This window comes from Protopterus annectens, chromosome 12.part0, assembly GCF_019279795.1.
Source record: "Protopterus annectens isolate FY-2018-M chromosome 12.part0, PAN1.0, whole genome shotgun sequence".
NCBI lineage: Eukaryota > Metazoa > Chordata > Ceratodontiformes > Protopteridae > Protopterus > Protopterus annectens.
In genome coordinates, this window is record NC_056746.1 from 1,577,070,195 (window position 1) to 1,577,093,111 (window position 22,917).

General features: G+C 42.7%; 1 protein-coding gene across 1 annotated transcript in view; it reads left to right on the plus strand.

Annotated features, from left to right (window-relative positions):
- Window positions 1-22,917, plus strand: part of HID1 (HID1 domain containing) — a 1,473,500-nt gene that overhangs the window by 1,154,117 nt on the left and 296,466 nt on the right. The window contains exon 14 of the mRNA XM_044090525.1: window positions 9,705-9,932. Within this exon, the coding sequence (XP_043946460.1) occupies window positions 9,705-9,932 (228 nt within the window). The remainder of the gene's footprint in view (window positions 1-9,704; window positions 9,933-22,917) is intronic.

The window sequence follows — 22,917 nt, forward strand, 5'->3', positions numbered from 1 at the left end:
GAAGGTTCTGCTAAGGATCAAACAGGACAAACCAAGGAGAATACTTATTGCACCAGACTGGTCATGCCAACACTGGTATCCTCTCTTGCGCAGTGTGTCACTTCTGGAACCATGGCACCTGCCTCAGACACCTTCCCTGCTGTCCCAGCAGGCGGGTCAGATTCAGCACCCTCAGCTTCAAACCCTGAACCTTGCAGCCTGGCTAATTCCTTCAGCTCCTCAATAGCATCCCTCTGTAAGCAGGTGCTAGATGTCATTATGGAAGCAAGGAGACCAAATACTAGAAAATCCTATGCTGAAAAGTGGAAAAGATACTCTTCCTAGAGCCAGACTCAGGGGATGGGCAGCTTATCTCATATCCTTCAGTACTAAACAGAAATGCTCCACAAGGGCCTCTCCTTCTCGTCTATCAAAATCCATGCCTCTGACATTTCTGCGCATTATAATACTGAACCACCCCTCTTCTCTCACCCACTGTTAAAACAATTCCTCAGAGGGGCTACAAATTTAAGCTCCCCCCCCCCAGGCAAGCCCCTAGTCCAGCCTGGGATCTTAACTTTGTATTGGAAAAGCTCACTCTCCCTCCCTTTGAGCCAGCTGCAACTGCAGAGTTGAAATTCCTTTCTTAGAAAACAGCCTTCCTTCTAGCCATCACTTCAGCAAGAAGAGTGTCTGAATTACAGGCCCTTATGGCAGTGGAGCCCTTCATTATCTTCCATGCAGACAGGGTTTCCCTCAGAACCAACCCTTCCTTTATGTCCAAGGTGGTGTCTAGTGTGGCCCTAAATCAGTCCATTCATTTGCTTACTTTTTTCTCGAATCCACAAAACAAAGGAGAGAGAATGTTGCACTCTTTGGACTTGCACAGACAACTTTATTTGGACAGGACTAAGCCTCTCAGAAAATCTGAACAACTGCTAGTTGGCTTTGCTGCAGGGGCAGAGAGGAAGGCCATTTTAAAGAAAACCATTTCTAAATGGATAGCCCATTGCATTCATTTCTGCTATAAGCACCATGGAAAACCTACCCGACAGGGGATTATATCACATTCCACCAGGGCTGCATCTACCTCTACAGTCTTTCTCAGAGGAGTCCCTACCAGGGACATCCTAGAAGCTGCTACCTGGAGTTCTGTACATACCTTCACCGAGCATTACCACATGCCTAATTTTTCTAAATCCAGAGCTGGTTTTGCCACTGCAATTTTGCAGGGCACTCCAGAACAGCTATTTTGAGCATTCACCTTTAACTCCTAGTGGGTGTGGCTTGAGCCTTTAAAAATTAAATTATCACCTTACAATTCTAACAAATACTCATTGACAGAGGTCAAATATCAATACAATTGTGTTTGCCATAATGTATGCTTCAAGATAAAATATTTTTAAACCTTGTATGTAGCATGGTTTTGGAATTATTAATGCAAATATGCACAAGTAATATTTGACGCCTAGAGGAGCAGTAGGAGGTAACTGTAGATGCACTTGGAGGCGTCACTCAGATGTAATGAGTTAATAGCTGGCCCTAATGCTCTCTTAACTTCCTCCTCCCTTCCTTAGCTTTGGGAATCAACCCAAATGTTATGACTGCAACAGTGAAACACGAAGAACATCGTACAGTTGTGTACACTTAACATAAATGTAGATGTTCGAGTGTATTCACTGTTGCAGTCCTGGTACCCTCCCTCCAGCCCCCTGACTTCTCTTGGCTATACCTTTCTTCTTGTTTGGTGTATTTAAGCTTTCTGGTGTATTTGCTTTTTGTTGGAGGTGTAACCTAACATATAATTGCTTCCCATTATGGGGGCACCTGACATGTGGGACAAGAAAAACTGATGTAATGGCTTTGGCTGCATGCTTTATACCCCTGACAACCTGACTTCATGGAAGAGGAGACAGCATCCGATACAGGAATCCAAGACTCTGGTATTCAGGCCGGCTGAGGACTACCTGCAGGCAGATAACCCAAATGGTAAGTGTACACAACTGTACTTTTTCTCGTACACCCAGTTTATGAGCAGTCCTAATGTACTGCCCTCCAATCCTACTCTTTACCCATATGCTAGGTTTAGTCTTGAGGGTGATTGCTATAGATTATTGTAATGGGGCAAACTCAGTCTGAGGTACTGACTAAGGAAACATGGAGGGAATTGTGGGTAGGGGAGGATTTACAGCCCTGTATCTGAAAAGCTTTAGAATTGGTGCAACCCATGTGTTGACTTAAGCCCTAGTCATCTCCATCCATTTTCTTTAAAATTGTGGTTTACAGCCTGGTTGAGAAAGATCTTCCCTCATTATTGCTGGGTCGCACTTTGGGTCTTCTTAAAGCCCAGATTTTAGTTACTGGGCACTGGCTGTTCTAAGGTTTGAAGGAACATGTAAAGAGCCTAAACTACAAAACAAGGGGTGTATACTGAAAATGCAAGGACAATGCAATTTAAAGCTGAAGACCAGGTCTTAATTTTGAACCCCCCTCCCCCAAAAAAATGAGAGAAAGATTTTCCGGGATATCATAGCTGCATTTTCTCCAGTGAAAAGATTGGTTCATTTATTATGGGGAAAAATCAACTCCGCTTATAACAATCTCAGATTATGTGCCATTATAAATAATACTAAAAAAGGAAAATAAGGCATATAGACAAATAAGTTGGTACTTTCCAAAATACTTATTAAGAAGTGGAATATTTAAGGATTAAATGGATCAGAAGTTAAAAAAATATCAGAGGATACAGCTCACAGTTTTGTTGGATGTGCTTTAGCATGGGACACACAAAAAGCAGAGATGTGGATGAAAGAAGGCCAGATTAATGTGGATGGAGAGTTAAAAGTATGCACTTAGAAGCATTAAAGAGTTACAGGAACAGAAGAGACAAGGTGAAGAGGAGAATTAAGATTCCATGGCAGATAAGTAGAGAATCAAAACAAATACAGAGTTAAAGCTTTGACACAGCAATTCTTTGAAAAAAAAACTAAACTAAGTTTTAATGCAAAGTTTAAGACAACAAAAGGTGTAAAGATTGATTAGTAAGATCAGATATCAAGAACAATAAAACTGGAAATAGAATCAAAACAGATTATGAAGAAGTTGTTGTCTTTCGGATTTTTCCGGTTAGGGGTCGCCACAGCGGAACTCCGGTCCGCTAATGATTGGCAGTAGATTTTTCACGAATGCCGAGGTGCCAGCTTGACGTTCAACCTTCAAGGAAGGCACGCCCATTTACACATGTCTTTCGAAAGCCCACCCAACCGCAGGGAGGACATGCAGACTCCACACAGAAGGCACTCCCCGCACTCTAGCCAAGAATCGAACGGGAGAACCTCTTGCTGTGAGGCAACAATGCTACCACTGCACCACCGCGGAAGTAAAACAGATTATGAAGATAATGGTTAAATATTGTAGTGTTCTGTATTAATAGGATGCCTACATTAAATGAGGCAGCAAGGAGAAGCTGATGGCAGTGATACAAGAAGAAGAAATGAAAGTACCTGTTAAGAGACATAACACAGGAAGAGCATCAGGAATCATTGAAATGCCAGTAGAAGTTTGGAAGAGAAACGAAGATGCTATTATTAAGATTTAGAGGGAAATGTTTAAGGACATTCTCAAAGAGGGTAGGTTTCCCCATCATTAAATTAGAGTTCGGTAATGATTCCAAAGGAAGGTAAGAACTTGACTGATTCAGGGTCCTGTAGACCCTTTCTGTATAAATAATGATTATAATTTTTTTATCACAGTATTAACCAGAAGACCAGCAGGATTCCTAGTGAAGATAATTGGACTAGACCTGTACGGATTTATAAATGACAGACAGACATTTTATCAACAAAACAATGCAAGGGGAAAAATTGTGCTAATAGGGCCAGATGGGGGAAAAGCCTTCAACAGAAAGTTTGGGGTTCTTAAAAGAAACAATGGAAGCTTTTGGTGTTCCAAAACAGTGGGTAGAAGTAATATTTGAAATATGTAAAGGCTCTAATACATAAATAAAATGTGGAGGTAAGATTTTTCAAAAGAAAATTGAATTTGTAAGAGCTACACACCAGGGTTGTTGACTCTTCAGTCTTGTATTCCATATATTTGGAACCTGTTGGCAGGAAAAATAAAACACACTGAAACAGAGGGAATGTATGAAAAATAGCATTAGTCACAGATGTAATATTATATATAACAAACCTAGAAAAGGATGCAGAGGAAATATTTGTAAACTACATGAAATTGTAGAGTCTAAGTATTGCATACCAACTTATGACTTTATACAAAGTTACCCTTTCTTATGGGACCATGAGAAAATGAAATATTTGTGTGGTTAAAACAATGCACCAGGATATTAAATAAGTGTGGGATGAGACACAATAAAAACTAGGTAAAATAAGGAAATAGAAGAAGCTATTTATGGGTAAAGAAAATATACTGGCTACAAAGCTGTTCTTGGTGCTTTTAATTCCTTATAGAGAACAGACATATTTTCATCAGCCAGAAGAATCAGTGTGGCAAAAGCTTTGTAAAGAGATAACAAAATTATTTTGAGGATAATAGAAAAGAAAGAGTGCAAGAGTAGACTAGGAATTCAGATCATGAGATGTCTTTTGAAGTAACAACACAACTTGGATTACTTTACCTAGTGCAGTTCAGGGGAATATAGCTCCAAATGGACAGATATGCTGACAGAACAATGCAGGAGAATTCAGGGAGAGGAATCAGTGGTAAACTGGCAAGTCTTGGAGAACAGAAGAGCCAACAGGCATGAACAGATGTACATAAAGGAGGCATTTAAGCAAACACTATCCTCAAGGGAGGTAAAATCGGAAAATAGACAAGGCATTTACTGTTTGTTTGTTTGTGTCTTTCGGCTTTTCCCGGTTAGGGGTTGCCACAGCGGAACTCCGGTCCGCTAATGATTGGCAGTAGATTTTTTACGTACTGGCTTTGCCGGGCCTAACGCACAACCTTCAATGAAGGAATGCCCATTCACGCATGTCGCTACACAGAAGGTGCTCTAACTGAGAATCGAACGGGCAACGTCTAACTGTGAGGTGACAACACTACCGCAGCACCACCACCGCAGTATTTACTGTATGCAGAGGAAAAGATAACTTGCCATAACTATAGCATAGAAGTATAAAGCCCATACTATAGCACAAGTGACCGTGGTTCAATTAGCAACTTGGATTTTGGCGTTTTGACATGCCTGTCCTGGGGGGTAGGGTGTATTCATGGGCCCACAAAGCAGTTGGTATGACCTTTCTTAGGCAAAGCCATACTGGAATGGATCCAGCGTCTGAAGGTCTCCTATTTCTTTGTTTATCATATCCATGATAATTCTTTTTATGGCTTTGCATATAAGACTAGTCAGACTAAGGTACTTTTCAGGATTTGTTGATTGTCTGCAGTTATGAAGAGTGATGACCACTGCAGTCCTCTATTCTCATGGTCAAAAGCCTGTATTGAGACTGTCGTTTAATACTAACTGTAGTGGCTGTGGTAGGTCATATGTTAGACTATTCAGGAGGAATCCCTAGGTATTATTGGCGCCCATTGAGACGTGATCTTCACCTTAGCAAATGCTTCCAGGTCATGCGTTCTATTTATATGTTTTAAGGTATTGTTGGGTGAGGATGGGGAGTGAGTTGGGGGGTAAAGTTGGAAATTAATTTGTCAGCCAGCAGATTCACGATGTTGCCCGGCTCAGTGAACGCAGCATCAGTTTAGCACACTGCTGTTTGCTTCCTTTGAGATTTCTAACAAAGCTGAAAAATGCCTTATGGTTAGGTTTTGCCTGGGAGGCTGTCTTGACCTCGAAATTGGCTTTGCTGCACTTAGCTTGTTTAGTGTGATGAAAGAGTTCTCATCTTTTTGGGAGTTGCAATTCCTAATTTTAGCCACAGTTATTTCCTTTTGTTATATAACATGTTAATTTGGGATTTCATCAGTCTGTTTTTTTTTTTTTTAGAGTTAGATTTGGGCTTATTTCTTGTAAGTATGGTAATCTCTATGCAGCCGTTGATGTGGTTGTACAAAACTTCTAAGAATAATTGTGCATTGATTGCTGTGTTCTCTGGGTTTGGAGGGACATTAAACTATGACAAGCTATTACTTAATAAAACGTAGTTTGTCTTGGAATAACTCCTGTTACTGGGTTTAGTGGGGTTACTGAGTTGATTTTGAGGGAAACTGCTTAATGGTTGGACCTTACCAGGGAGGACATAACATGGGGGGCAGCGTTCTACCTTATTTGTCAGTACAAGGTCCAGTGTGTTGGAACCTCTAGTGGATGTATGACTAACTGGTCAAAGGTGTTTGTGTGTAGGAATTTCTGCACCTGCAGATTTGAGGCCATGTAGGATTCCCAGTCTTTACAAGGGTAAATCTCCCATAAGTAAGGTATTTGGTTGGATAGTGATGTCTCTAGAAGGTTTAAGTATGTGCTATGTGGTATGAGTTTTGTGGGACATGGAGGAGGGGTCCTGTAGCTGGCTAGGATATGTTAGGGGATATTATCTATGGTGATATGCAAGTAGAGAAACTCCAGTGCGTTATCCTTTTTAATGATCCCAGAGGTATACTTGTTATTAATGTAAATTTGAGACACCTCCACCTTTAGTCCCTTGTCTGTGCAGCTACTGATCTAAAAGTGTGGAAGACACTGAAATCTTATACTGCTGGAGTACTGTCTGTGATTTCAAGCCATGTCTTGGTAACTGCACAGATGTCTGTTTTCTCCAGGGTGAGGAGGGCTTGGTGGGAGTATAGTTTTTGTTTAGTATCCTGGCATTAAGCAGTACCACCTTGTGGTTGAGTTGATTTTGCTATGTCCATAGGCTTGACTTTTTGGCATTACATAAAAAAAGCTGTATGGAGGAGGATAAAGCTTTAACCATCATTTGAAAGCTTAGAGGGTTTAGGTGCACACCATCCGTGGCAAATGACACCAGAAGATCTGCCAGTTGTTAAAATCAGTCAGCTTTTTTTTGTATTGTGGCATCATCTCTGGTGAAGGTATGTGCTGCTCAATGCTAAGCTCATGCCAACCTGAAACACATAGGCAGAGAGATATATAATGTCTCTTCATATAGCCTAGGGAGGTCATTTATGCCTGCATGGACTGTGGTGGAATCGTACTGATACCTGTGGTTCAGTGACTTGAAAGCATGCATAATTTGGCAGATCCCGGCTCCAGATAGATAAGTAACCATTATCATTTCCTTGTTCAGCCTGATTAGAGGGACATCAGTATGGCTTACAATGGAGCCGCCAAGCGTGTTTGCTTGCTGTGTGGGCTTTGTATTTGGGACTCCACAGAGTGTAGCTGTATGTGTGGTGTTAAGTGTTACTTTTGTTAAGATGGTTTTGGTTTTTCTGAGTATAGTCTTTGCCACTGGGTGATCTAGGAGGTATTTGTTGTTTAAAAAGGTTGCATTTAAGTGCCTCAGTGTATATTGATCTATGTGAGTGTTGTGTGCTGTATGTGGTGTGGGTATTGTATGCATGATTTTGAAAACCTGATGTGTGCTTGTATGTGTGAGTTTAGGGTCCAGTGACATTGTGTACACACACCTCTTGCATATTATATTCATTATTTTAAGGATTAAGTGGTTAGCTGTTAAAATGAAACTATTGCTACATTGCCTCAAGATACCCATGTCCATCAAGGTGGGTGCAGAAAAGTTAGAAATTGCATATCCATATTGTCCAGTCCTTTAATTGGTGAGCTACAAAGGTGTGGCATACTGGGATTAACAGATGGCTATTTAGGGTGCTTTTTATAGGGCTGGAGACAGACTAGGGTATAATACTAAATTTAATGGTTTGCTATTCGGCATGCAAAGTAGCTGCTGTATGCTTGTCATCGCGCAAGATATCTGCTCTGTACTGGTTGGTTTAGAGGGTTCCATTTTATGGGCAGTTCTGTACATAAAATGTGCTTTCTAGTCATTTACATGTGTGTTCAAGGCACTACTAACCACGAGTGTACTGTGAGCCGCTTTGTGCAAACATGTTGAATTAATACTAGAACTGTAAATATGGAAAATGCAAAAAAAAATATCCATCCACCTATCTTTTCCTGTTCCTTCCTAGGATCTATTTAGAGTTGAGGTAAGTATCCTCCTATTCTTAGTTCTGCACCACTCCCCTGCCCCTCTTTCTCCCTTACAAGGCAGATTTCCTCCTGGTGTTATCTTAGTATCTGGAGAAGCAGCTTTCTGCGTCTCTTCTGGTTGAACATCTGGATTAGGGATCCACTTCATACAGGGATCTTTTCATGTTCTGATCTCATCACTAGTGAGAACCAGGGCAAGAAAGGGCTAAAGATGGTGTGAGTGGAAGTCCCTGTTATACACTGACACGATAATGTCCAGGTGAGGTGTGAGGAGGAAAGAGGGGAAGCACTGGAAGTCATGCTGGTCATTAGTCCATCTGGGATAGAAGTCCTGAGAATCTATGTCCACTGCAATTATAGACAAACATGAACATCTGCTATTATATCTTATTCGTTCAAATGTACTTCCTGTGATTATCACACATGAACCATGCCAGATTTGTATTGTAGTTCATAGTTATTGTTGTCGCTCACGTATATCCGCAAGTTATGCTATGCCTTTTATAAACTGAAAAAAGCAGATACCAGATGCTTTCAACTGACATAGATAAAACTGCCCATCAGGTCACTGTATTGTTTTTCTTTATACAGACACAACACAAACGCACACACTTTCATGCTTGTTATGTATTTTGCATGTGCAGCTCTGTCATCATTTTTATGAGGGAGCCTGACCTTTTTTTTTTTTTTTTTTTTAAGCTCCTTGAGGCATTATAGTTTGTTTATACCTTGTACTAATATTGGGTGATGTATCCCCTTAGGCATGCATCTTAAGTAGAAGGTGGAAATTTGAACTTTAGTCACCTTTTATTTACCACTCTGTAGCAAACCATCATCATTCATTCACTCTCCATTTATCCGCTTAATACAGTGTGAGGCTGCAGGCAAGATGGAGCCTGTCCCAACACTCAGTGGTCACAGGCCATAGAAGTTCATTCTGAATGCCCATTTATACACACACACACACACACACACACACCTTTGTGCAGCTTAGGATTGCCAGTTTTCTTGCTGCATGTCTGTGCAATGTCAGAGAAAAATAGACTGGCACAAAGCAAAAAGCAACATGAATTGCAAACCCTGCAGCGAATGCACCACAACTGAGAACCAAACTGAAAAACGAAGTGCTGAGAGGCAGCAGCATTAACTTGCAGCACTGTGCCATCCTTCAAATTTCTTGTTTTGCTGACAGCTAAGGTAGCACAGTAAACAATATGATAAAAAATATGAATTGTGATTCCATAAAGCAAAATTCATCTGCTGCTGTTGACCTAAACAGATTTGTGTAATCTAAGGTAGACTTATACCATGTTTAAAAGTAAGTCTTAGTGCAATGTACATCATTTACTCTTTGAAGCTCTAAGATGCATTTATTTGTATATTCTGTCATGGTTTAATTTCTGCAAGTGCTTTAGGTTTCTAATAGCATTGTAGGAATGGATCCCATTCCTAAGTCAGGGTACGATTGGAATTCGTGAAATTAGTATTGTTTCTGGCTTTGGTGTTTCCCAAGATGGCATTAAACATGGGATTAAAACTGTAAATGAAGTCTTAAAATTAGTATTTGTTATGTATGTATAAAGATATCTGTTAATCTTTTGAATTTTAGGGAACTCCAATTTGGTCTATGCTATTATACGCAAGCGAAATGTGTTTCACCAGCTTGCCAACCTGCCTACTGATGTACCATCCATACAGAAAGCTCTGCAGAGGAAAAAAAGATGTCCTGAACCAATCTCTCGCACAAATTCCCAAGATGGGGCCTCCATGGAGGGTTCGCGACCTGCTGCTCCTGCAGAACCAGGAACATTAAAAGCAAGTTTAATTGCTACTCCTGGTAAGGAATCTTTGTTCATTTCCTGTTTAGGGTAATTATATATATATATATATATATATATATATATATATATATATATATATATATATATATGTATATATATATATGTATATATATATATATATATAATCTGATGATTAACTTGATTAAATGTTTGCATTACTCATGATATATTGTATCCTTATCTTGTGTTTATCTGCTTGTAATTTTTATCTGTGTTTTAGCTGCTTGTAATTTTTAAATCTCTTTATACTGTTGCTTGTACCATCTCTTTAATACAAAATATATAATCAAGTAATTTCTTTGGAGCTTTTCTCCCTGAGCCTCCACTGAAAATGGGTTTCTGGCCCATTTGGACACTACCCGTTAATCAAATGTAAGTAAATAAATAAAATTCACTGGAATGTTGGATCCATGAGTAAGATGGATGAACAGCCATCATATTCGTCTTAGTATTTTTCACATGAAGGAAAGATGATAGTAGTACAGCAGTCATTTTACTTTTCTAGTATGACTAATACTAAAGATTATTTTTGTACCCCTGTAAAGACCTCTGTTTTTGATCACCATTTCTGTTTGTCTTGATCAAGCATTGGACATGAAAAGTTATTTAACAGGTAAGAAGAGGGGCAATCTAGGCCTGGTACTTTTTTTTTAGGTCATCTATGCTCCTTTGCTGTTGACCATCAAGCAAGCCTCCCTGTGTTGAACATGAGCTCATTTGTTTTATTGTTCTGTGGTACTCACCCTCTTGGGGGGGGGGCATAGACATAGAGGCTAGCATCCAGACAATGAAGACATTTGTAATGGTCCTAACTTTTGACCTCTTTGTATGAATACAAGATGTTCATTGTGTTTCACTGTTACAGTCATTACTCTTGGGTTATCCTGCTGGCAGGCTACCCGCAGTCGGCCAGAATTCCAAAGTCTAGGTCCGGCGTTGGTTGCTGTCGCCTCTTCCCTGACGTCAGTGCGCTAGAAGTACAAAGATGCAGCCGACGCCATTTTATTCAGTCTTTCTTGCCACGCGGTGCCCGAAGCAAAAGCAGTTCGCAAGTGCCGGTCGGCCGACTCCTGAGATTTTCGAATCAGAATTTCAGAACCAAAGTCTTCATTAAAGCTAAGTACCCCGTTGGGGAAACCTTTTCTTGCTCCAGACCGATGTCAGAAAAAGTTAATAATTGCATTTCTTGTGGGAAGCAAATACCTCATAAGGATTTTCATTCTTACTGTATTCCTTGCCTAGGCCCTGATCACAACATTGCTAGCTGTCGGTTTTGTGCTAGATTTAACCAACGCACTGTCAAGCGTCGGTTCGATTTTGCATTTCATTATTTTGGCCGAAGGTTTAATTATATAATGCCGTCGGACCAGCCGACAACCGGAGTTTACAAAAAACGCAAGGACAAGGAAAAGGATAGGCATCCGAGGTCCAAACCCGATGACAAGGCCTCTGCTAGGCCAGTCGCTGGTTCGCCGGTTCTCAGTGAGGCGCTTTCGCAGCCCCTGGTGCCCGCTACCTCAGAGCCACAGGCCGCTTCCGACTCCCACATGGAGCCGACTAGGCCTCTGGATACTCAAGGTGTTGGACACTCTGAAATCATTCCCTCAGATGGGTCCGGAGCCGCTGAGCAGGCATCGGCTTCTGAGGGTGTCTTCAGACCTACACAACTATATATTAAGCCATCTTCAGCTTCAAAGACTAAAGCAGCTCTAAAGACAAAGAAACAAGTACAGCATTCTCCTACTCAGACTTCCATGCCTAAAAAACAGATGCTCAAAATGGCAGAAGATCTAATTACTTTGATCAGGGGCTCCCATCCCCCTCCTGATAAGAGGCCTAGGCAAGAGACAGAGTATGATTCTTCTGATCAGGTTTCTTTTCCTCTAATTCCTCTTCTGAACAGGATTTCTCCATGCTTCCCTATGAGGATTCTGATGCTGAAGAATCCATTCCTTCAGCCTCTCCTCCTGAGAATTATTCTTTTGGGGAAACCCTGCATACCATGAGGGAGCATTTCCACTGGGAGAGCCAAGATTATTCTGAATCTAAGAAAAGGCTCAGAGACTTTCTGCTACTTCCTCAGCACAGACCCCTTGCTATTCCACCTGTTCTAGACATTGTAGATGATGTATTTTCAGAGTCCGGCCTGTCCCCTGACTCTTTACCCCCTGCACCTGCTAAGCCAGACAGATACTACAGGGTCCCGGATTCTCATAAATTCCTATACAAAAACCCCGCCGCTGACCCAGAAACTATATCTCAGGGTCCCAAAGGGGTTAAAGATTCCACTGCAAAAAACCCTGTCCCCTCTGATAGGGATTCTAGAGCTCTAGACAGATGGGGGAAAAAAGTCTGTAAGGGCTTTAAATTGTCAGTTTCATATGCTTAAATATCAGCAATATTTAATGTCACTGCTTAAACAGAAATTGTTGACAAATACTGAATGTTCAGAGAAGAAGGAATTGCAGGATTTATTGCATGCAGCTGAACAAGTGGGAAAGCATACTTTGCAATGTGGTTATGATTCACTGGAGGCCTCTTGCAGGGCCGCAGTTACAGGTTCTGTGATTAGAAGTTGTGCTTGGTTAAAGGACCAGAATCTGCCTGATCATGTTAAACTAAAATTATTAGATGCACCATTACAGCATGACACTTTGTTTGGTACTAAAGCAGAAGAGGTGTTGATAAAAATGGAGGATAAAACAAAATCCATGCAGACAGTCAAGGATTTCTTACAGGTACAGCCACCCAGGTTTAGCAGGAACTGGCCTTCTAAAAATTGGTCCTTTCCAGTGTCAGACAGACCACAAAGAGGCAGATAGAGGCATCCCAGAAGGCAGATCTCAGCCCCAAGGCTCATACAGGCCTAAACAATGGGGTGCTCCTACCTCCAAAAGCGGAGAAGACAAATCACAACCTTACAGGAAACAGTCCCAATGACTTTCCTCTACCAGATCCAAGCACTTTTCTTTTGGCAGCCCCCTTAGGGGGAAAACTAGCACCTTTTTCATCAAATTGGCAAATGGTTACCCAAGACAAATGGGTCCTGAACATAGTGTCCCAAGGCTACAGGTTCCATTTTCACACTCTACCAAGGTCAAAAAGTATGCCAGACCTGCCACACAATCAATGGGCAGAGGCACAAAAACAAATTACAGCCCTCATGGACATGAGGGCCATTCAGCAAGTACCGCAACAAGAGCAGGGCAAGGATTTTACTCCAGACTTTTCCTAGTACCCAGAAAGGACAAAACCTGGAGACCAATACTGGACCTGTCTATACTAAATACGTTTCTGGAAGTTTCAAAATTCAAAATGTTGACTCTACAGCAGCTACTGCCCATGCTGGGCAAGAAGGCATGGCTCGTAACTTTGGACCTAAAAGAGGCATACCTGCATGTCCCAATCAGACAATCTTGCAGAAGATACCTCAGATTCATAGCTGGCTCAATGCACTACCAATTCTTTGCACTGCCCTTTGGCTTATCTACTGTGCCCAGGGTCTTCACAAAATGCCTGACACCAGTAATTGTGTTTTGCAGACAAAAAGGAATTCAAATATATCCCTACTTGGACGACTGCCTAATTCAAGCAGAGAACAAAGTCATTCTTTTAAAGCATATGGCGTTTGTAAAAAGATTACTGATTGGCCTAGGGTACACAGTAAACGAAAATAAATCAAAACTAGAGCCCTCTCGAGATAATATTCCTGGGTGCAAGCTTAAATACAACTGCCCAGATGGCTTATCTCACGCCAGACAAACAAAAGCAACTGACTACTTACTTCAAGAATTTGGCAACAAAAACCCACTTATCTGCAAGGAAAATCCTGCAGGCCTTGGGTTTCATGGCATCCTGCATTCTACTAATTCCATATGCCAGACTGCGTATGAGGAAACTACAATGGTATCTATGTTTGGACTCAGCATTGCCACAGCCTGGAGACAGTAATTGCACTCATTCCCTGCCTGCAACAGGAGTTTCGATGGTGGGCAGAAGCCTGTCACCACAACAAGGGACTGCCATTCAGTTTACCCACAGCCAGACAGACACTGATAACGGATGCATCAGATTATGCCTGGGGGGCCCATATGGCAGGAAAATGTATTCAGGGCACATGGCCTGCAAACCAGATGCATCTTCACATCAGTCAAAAAGAGATGCTAGCTGTTCAAAATGCCCTGACAGCTTTTAAGGACCTGCTTCATCCAGGGCAGTTACTGATAAAAACAGACAACACTACGGTCATGTGGTACATAAACAAGCAGGGAGGTACACATTCATACCCCCTCTGCAGACAAGCAATGACCTTATGGGACACAGCATTGGCTTTTCAAGTTCACCTGCAAGCACAATTCCTGCCAGGAAAAACAAATACTTTGGCAGATGAACTAAGCAGAAACCTCATGGATCCCCACGAATGGAAACTGGATCCACAAGTCTTCAGCATGATAATAAGGAAATGGGGATGCCCAGACATAGATCTATTTGCCTCCCCTCACAACTGCCAATTGCAGAGATTTTGCACAAGGATTTATCACAAGCAAGCATGGAAAGTGGAAGCCCTATCCTTCAGCTGGAAAAATCCAACAGTATATGCTTTTCCCCCATTGCCTCTCCTTCCCAGGGTACTCCTAAAGATCAGACAAGAGAAGCCAAAAATGATACTGATTGCACCAGACTGGCCACGCAAGCACTGGTACCCAATCCTAAAGAGCTTGTCTCAAGGTCCAGCATGGATACTGCCTCAGAATCTCACTTGATGACCCAACAAAACAATCAGATCCTGCACAGCCAACTCAGGACCTTAAATCTGGCAGCATGGCGGATAATGTAGCCATTCAGAACACTCCTCTTTCAAAAGCTGTTAAGGATGTTATCTTGGAGGCCAGGAGGCCCAGTACCAGAAAATCTTATGCAGAAAAATGGAAGAGATTCTGTGCTTGGAACCAGGAACAAAGCATTGACACGGGTGTACCAAATATCCCTCAGATTTTACAATACCTAACTGAGATGCTGAACAAAGGCCTTTCTTTCTCATCAATGAAGATTCATGCCTCTGCCTTTTCAGCCCATTACAGTACGGAACCACCTATCTTTTCTCATCCTTTAATAAGGCAGTACCTCATTGGAGCCAAAAACATTAGGCCTCCAAGGAGAGCACTAATTCTGGCCTGGGACCTCAGTTATGTTTTGTCAAAACTCACACTGCCTCCTTTCGAGCCAGAATCAACAACAGATATAAAATTCTTATCCTGGAAAACAGCTCTGCTCCTAGCAATAACCTCTGCAAGGTGAGTTTCGGAGTTACAAGCACTCATGGCTGTGGAACCTTTCATCATTTTTCACCCAGACAGGGTTTCTCTGAGGACAAACCCTACATTTATGCCTAAGGTGGTGTCCAGTGTGGCCCTCAACCAAACCATTCACTTGCTATCTTTTATCCAAATCCACAGAAGAAGGGTGAGAAAATTCTGCATTCTTTGGACATACACAGGCAGTTGCGCTTCTGCTTGGACAGAACTAAAGTTTTCAGAAAGACTGAGCAGCTTTTAGTGTCATATGCTGGAGGATCACAAGGAAAGGCTATCTCAAAACAGACTATTTCTAAATGGATAGGCCACTGCATCCGTTTCTGCTATTTTCAACATGGCAAATCAGTGCCTAAGGGCATTAGGCCTTATTCCACCAGAGCAGCAGCCACTTCAGCAGCCTTCCTCAGAGGAGTACCAACCAAAGATATCTTAGAGGCTGCACCTTGGAGTTCAGTGCACACCTTCACAAAGCACTACCACTTACCTCTTTACTCTAAGTCCAGAGCAGGTTTCGCCACTGCAGTTCTGCAGGGCCTCATAGCCTCTCCTAATCCTATTTAGCCCAGCCACCCATCCTCAGCTTTGGGATTCAACCCAAGAGTAATGACTGCAACAGTGAAACACGATGAACATAGTACAGTTGTGTACCTACCATAAATGTAGATGTTCGAGTGTATTCACTGTTGCAGTCCAGCTTACCCACCCACCATCCCCCTTTTTCTTTCCTGGGATTTATCTGCACTTCTCTATCCTATACAACCTATTTGGTGTATTTGCTTCTTTAAAGTATTCAATTGTATTTATTACTGCTTGGTAGTGACTTGATTAAAGTGTAGCCATCATTCTAAGTCTTTTGGATTAAGCACTTGGGCTTCAGACCAGTTGTTTTACATTAGGAAGGTTTGTGGCCTGCACTGTGGTGGCAGGACAGGTAGCTTACATCCTTCTAAGTTGGGAACTGCTGATTGAGGGCTCAGTGTCTGTTATTCTAAAAGTGTATTAGTTCTGGTTTAAGCACTTGGGCTTCAGACCAGTTATTTTACATTAAGAAGGTTCGTGGTCTGCACTCTTGTGGGAGGAGAGGCTGGACTCTGCCCTTCTGAGCTGGGAATTTCTGGTTAAAGGCTTATAGTGCCTGCATATTTGACCTGTTTCTTACTGAAATTGGTACACCTCGTTTGCTGTAGCATAGACTAGATCCAGGCCTGCTGAATCTAGCTTTGTTTGTATGCTTGTTGTTTGTTTGTTTGTTATTTCCCTGAAACGCTAATTCCACCTAAAACGCAGCTTTTCAGTGCTTCTGTGGATCATTAGTGATATCTGCATTGCTTACTGTACTTATTTCCTTGTTTCACTTGAAAGAAAGTTACTGTTTGTCGTTTTTGCATTTAAGTTACCTGTAACACATTGCATTTAAGTTACCTGGCACTTGCTCACTAAGTCAGCACTAAAAAATTAAAAGCACTACACCCTCACAAACTCCCCTTTAGTACCTTGTTCCCCATTGGCCCTTTTTTTCAATTATAAAGGAATTCCCAATACTATTCTAGCATGTCCAAAGGTCAGTTGTCAATCTCCTCTCTGGTCCAGCTGGTGAATCTAGGAATCTTGAGGCAATGTTACAACTGCCTCATGTACACAGACAACTCTCTCCTCCTCCGAACAAATTTCAACACATGTGAGAGATGCAACCATATAGCCAAACTGGAGGCTAAGCTCTCTCAACTCAGTACTGGTGTAACCAGTCAGGAGGAGAAGGAAGCACACTCACTACAATTCCAGTCTCACATAGACCTACCACGACAACAAACCAAACACATAAACACACAAAAACATACTTGGAGGCTCTAAATTAAAATCTGCCTAAGCAGGAGAGACCTCCAAAGCAGACACCCAAGCAACTGCTACTCCAAAACAAAACACGTGCAACACATAGCTCACAAAGCCAGTGTGCCGAACAGTCACAGCCCTTAAGGATAAACAACACACCTGATACACTTGTAATAGGTGACTCTATCGTCAGGCACACTGACGTCCTGCTCACCAGGCTGAACAAGGAGTAGGTCACGGTGAGCTGCCTGTCGGGCGCTAGGATCCGCCACATAACACACGCACTCAGGTCACTCCAAGGCAAGTACAAATATGACTCAGTCATTGTCCATGCTGGTGTGAATGACCTGAGACGTACCTCCCTGGACTACATGAAAAGAGACATAGAGGAGCTCTCAGCATGTAGCCCAGACCGGTATGACCCTGACCTTGAGTAGCATCTTACCCTCACCAAGAATTAAGCCACAATATGAAGACAAGATGATCAATTTCAACAATTGGCTTAAGTATTGGTGTCATTCAAAGGGGATCCAATGCCTGTCAGCCTGGGATGACATGCTCGACAAGCCACGATGCTTCGCTAGGGACGGCTTGCACCTGTCACCCCTGGACTTTCAGATATTGGCAAAGGCTCTTGCTACCCGCATAGTGCCTTTTTTAGGCAAGGCTCAAAAGACAAACCCACCTCCATAGGTATCACAAGGGATAAGAAACTAAGAGTAATGCTACTCAATGCCAGAAGTCTAAACCTCAAGATGCATGCACTCGAAACTCTCCTTAGCATGGAGAACATCGATATCTGTGCAGTAACAGAAACCTGGTTCAAGGCTCCCGAGAGCACGCCAGCACTACCAGGTTATACCTCATACCATGCTTTTTGGCCCCAAAACTTGGACCGAACCACAAAAGGAGGGGGGAGTATCAATATTCGTCAAAGATACCCACACCTCCAGGTTGGTGGCACAGCACGAAGCATCAGAGACTATCCATGTGCAACTAACAGTGAGTAAAACTGCTTTCCAGTTTATAGCCTGCTACAGACCATCCTCCCAAACCCAGGAACCCTACTCGGCCTTCCTGAGAACACTGGAAAATATGAAGGTCTCTCCAAACACCATTATATTGGGCGACTTCAACTACCCAAACATAGACTGGGAGCATTACTCTAGCTCCAACACCCTAGCCCAAAGGTTCCTAGAATTTATAAACTCAAATGCTATGGAACAACTTGTTACCACTCCCACAAGAGGGGAAAACATACTGGACCTGATCATCACCAACATGGGGACTCTGTGCTCCAGACCAGAAGTGTATCCCTCACTGGTAAGATCAGACTATAAACTAATCTCACTGGATATTTACATTCCGACCCCACCCCCTGCCCAGAAAACCACAGTGAAAAACTTCTCTAAAGCAAATTTCACACTCCTCAAAACTGAGGTGGAATCCTTTAAAGCCCCTGGGCCTGTGGAAAATACGGCCCAGACCGCAGAATCCTTTATAAACGCATTCTATGAACACCTTCAGGAATGCATGGATCATGCAATCCCAAGTAAAACTAAGACCCAATCCTCCAAAGGCAGATGTCCTGTCTGGTGGACCCCAGCCATAAACAAACTATACAATAGAAGGAGGAAGCTACTACATGATAGAGCAAAATCCCAAAAAGGGAAGGCATCTCTGATCAGTATTAGCAAAAAACTGCGGGCAATCATAAAATCGTCTAAGGCCAGCTTCGAGAGAAAAATTGCACAGGACACTAAGGATAATCACAAGGCTTTCTTTAGTTATGTTAGGAACCTGGGTGGGAATTCCCAGATATGCTCAGAATTAGTCCAAAATGACAAAAAATACACCGAACTCACAGACATTGCCAACATCCTAGCTGACAAGTTCAGTGCAAACCCCCCCCCCACCAAAAGGGCGAATATCTATCCCAGCAGAGTGCTGCCCCCCTGACATCTCAGATGCTCAGGTAAGAGCCGCCCTCTCCAAAACAAAAAACACAGCATCAATAGGACCAGACGGTGTCCCGGGCTGCATCATACATGAACTCCAAGAAGAGCTAAACCCAAACATAAAACTACTGTTCAGTCTCAGCCTTACTACAGGATATGTACCAAAAGAGTGGCGTACACCAACAGTGGTCCCTCTCCACAAAGGTGGTGCCTCAACGGATCCTGGAAACTATCGCCCCATAAGCCTGACTAGCTTGGTCTGCAAAGCTGTGGAAAGGATCATCATGGACCTCATAAATAAAGATATTGGGGACCTACAGACACTGGATCCTACCCAGTTCGGCTTTCTTAAGGGCAGATCCTGCCTCTTAAACCTGGTCAATTTCTTTGAAACAGTCACCAAGGCCATTGACAAGGGGAAGGTGGTCCACACAGCCCACCTGGACCTCGCAAAAGCCTTCGATACAATACCCCACTCGGGCATTATAGATAAGCTCACCAGCTTAAATATAAATCCCTATGTCACTAGATGGGTTGCAAACTGGCTCAAGGACAGAACCCACATGGCTAGAATTGCTGGAGCCATGTCAGACTCCAAACCAGTTACAAGTGGCGTCCCACAAGGCTCAGTCCTGGGACCTCTCTTGTTCGGTATATATTTCTTGGAGGTACAGGCAAACACGGAAAGACTGTGGCTGACCATGTTCGCAGATGACTGCAAACTGGGCGCCATAATCGACTCTCCAGCCAACACAAGCATCCTCCAAAAGGGCCTCATAGAAACAGACAACTGGTGCCAGAGCCATGGCCTCAAGCTAAACACCAAAAAGTGTATAGTCATCCCCTTTGGCAAAAACAAAGTGCCCACAAATTACCACATAGGTGGTAATCCATTAAGTACAGAAGAAGTAATTAGGGACCTGGGGACCCAAGTTGATAGCAATCTCTCATTTGACAACCACGTGGCCAAAATGGTTAGAAAAACATTTTATATAGCCCACCTAATCATGAAGGGATTCACATCTAGATCAGCGGAGGTCATCGTGCCTCTTTACTCATCCCTCATCAGGCCCATAATTGAGTACAATGCCCCTTTTGGGATGTACCTTATCAGACACCTGCAGCAACTGGAAAGACCCCAAAAGTACCACACCAAGAGGATCAAAGGGCTCAAACAGATGCCATATGCTGCCCGGTTAAAGAAACTCCAGCTCTACTCAGTGGCATACCGCCTGCTCAGAGGTGATCTGTGCCTGACGTATAAAGCCATGTCCAACCCGGAATTAATGGACATGCTGCACCTCAGAAAATCCAAATCCCATCGAGCTACGTGCTCGAGAGACTTGAACCTCAGCACTGAAATAAATAGGACATGCTGGAAGGACAGATTCATAACCCAGAGGCTCCCTTCACTCTGGAATAAAATCCCAGTCCAGGTTAGGCAGAGTCCCTAATTGACTCTCTTCAAGAGGAATCTTGATGAGTGGATGGGAGACCGTAGGTTTACCCCGGGTATCACTTCTGTGTCACTGTTAGACAGAGGCACAGTATACTAACCTCGAAAAAGGGCATAGCAAAATTAATTTAAAATGGGTGGCGAAAGCCAAACACACTCTGGCTAGGCTTATAAATGCCCTAGGGCAGATAGCCTAGTATGAACCTATGAACCTAAGATGAAGGGAATGTTATTTTTGTGCATGCATTTTTATTGGCATATTTTTCAGCCTACCAGTTTGGGGGCACCTGACATCTGGGGCAAGATAAACTGAAGAAAATGGTGTCGGCTGCATCTTTTATACCCCTGGCACACTGACATCAGGGAAGAGGTGACAGCAACCGACGACAGACCTAGACTTTGGAATTCTGGCCGACTGCGGGTAGCCTGCCAGCAGGATAACCCAAGAGTAATGACTGCTACAGTGAATACACTCGAACATCTACATTTATGGTAGGTACACAACTGTACTTTCTTCTCCTTACCACAGAGGCTTGCAGTACCTTTCCCTAGATAGTGCATGCTCCTGTGCATTCACTGTGGAGGCTACCACAGTGAACCAAAAGTCTCCTCCCCCAGGACATGCATGTGTGTCACTAACCCTTCTCTAAGGTATTGTGAGAGTGGGAGGAGTCACAGAGGCAGCCATATGAATGTTTTGTGCTTTTGCTGGCATCGTGGCAATGAGGACTTTTGTAATGGTCCTAACCTTTACCATCTTTGTGGGAAGAGTAGTTATCATCTTTGCTGTAGAGGCTCACAGTTCCTTCCCTTTGATAGCGTATGCTGCTGTACACTTAGTGTGAAGGCTACTACAAGGTGGTTTCTTAGTGAGCCAAAAGTCTACCCCCATCAGGGCATGTGTTTGTTCCATACTCCTCCTGCAAAGGCATTGTGACAGTACATCTCCTGCAACCCATTCTACACCACCCCATGGGCACGTCCACCCTCCACTACCAACTCCATAAATACCTGAATCACTTGTACTGGTCATCTGAAGCATAATCAGTGGTTTATACTTCTACATCTTTGGAGCTGTGTAGGTCGTGGTTCTATAACTATAAAGGAAATTGCACTGCATTCATAAAATGTATCCCTTGCTCATGGTATTTCTTCACAATGACTTGGACAGAAAGGTGGTCAGGACCAAGATGAGGACTTAGAATTTGGGGTGAGGGGGGTGATTAGAACTTAAACCTTGTGTAGGGATCAGGGCAATGTTGGTGAGCTGAGAGATGAAAATCTCTTGTGAGCTTACAGTAGTCACATAAGAAAGTTGTACCATTAAGCATAGCAGGTATATCAGATTGGTAGGAAGTGGAGACAAGGATAAAAGAAAAAGGAAAGAATTTACAAAGAATGTACTTACTGAAAAGATGGATGACGTGTTGCCTAGTCCATATCATAGGTCTGGAAAGGTTCTTTATTTTACTGCCATACAGGAGTGACAATCTAATGAACTTGTCTGGTAAGTATTAAGAAAAACGGGTAATGTAGGGGTCAGTGATTAAACTATCATGGCATTACTGAGTACCTCCTTATATTCATATGCAGGCAAAGGGATAATAAACCAGTGTATGAAAATTTAATTGTGGAACTCTAAACAGATATGTAACACATGACACTGTTTATTTTGAAGTAGTTCTTACTGAGTGGTCAGAACACAAGTTTATTTTCAGTTATTTTTACTTACTTGGTCTTAAAGGATTTATGTGACTTTTGACAAATCCCCTGGCAGAAATATTCAACACTTTTCTCAAGTCTGAGAATGTACCAGAGCAGGGGAGGATATGAAAAAAAATGCCTCTCTGTCTCTCTCTCTCTCTCTCTCTCTCTCTCTCACACACTCTCTCTCTCTCTCTCTCTCACACACACACTCTCTCTCTCTCACACTCACTCGTGATCTCTCTCTCTCACACACACACACTCTCTCTCTCACACTCGCTCGTGATCTCTCTCTCTCACACACACACACTCTCTCTCTCTCTCACTCACTCTCACACTCTCTCTGTGTAATAGTCAGCTGAAGCACAAGTCAGAAAATGACAGCTTAACAGTGTTAGACAAGGAACTGTCTGCTTTACTATGGAAAGGATTTCCTGGATAGAAAAGCAGTGTTGGACTGTTAGGTAGGTTGAGGTGGCTTTGCGTGACATGCTAACCCCAGGGGACTAGAAAAGAGCTGTCTGTGTGTCATGGTTCTGTAATACTGAAGCATTTTACTCGATATATAACAAACCTTTTAAGAAGCTAATGTAAGTGGGGAATGGGAACTGTGTTCCTGGGTTTGGTCAACTAGATGAAGACCGAAGGGTAATTGTCAAACTAATTCTTAGAAGTGGACAACCTATGGCTTCTTCAGAGCTTGGTACACATTTTGATA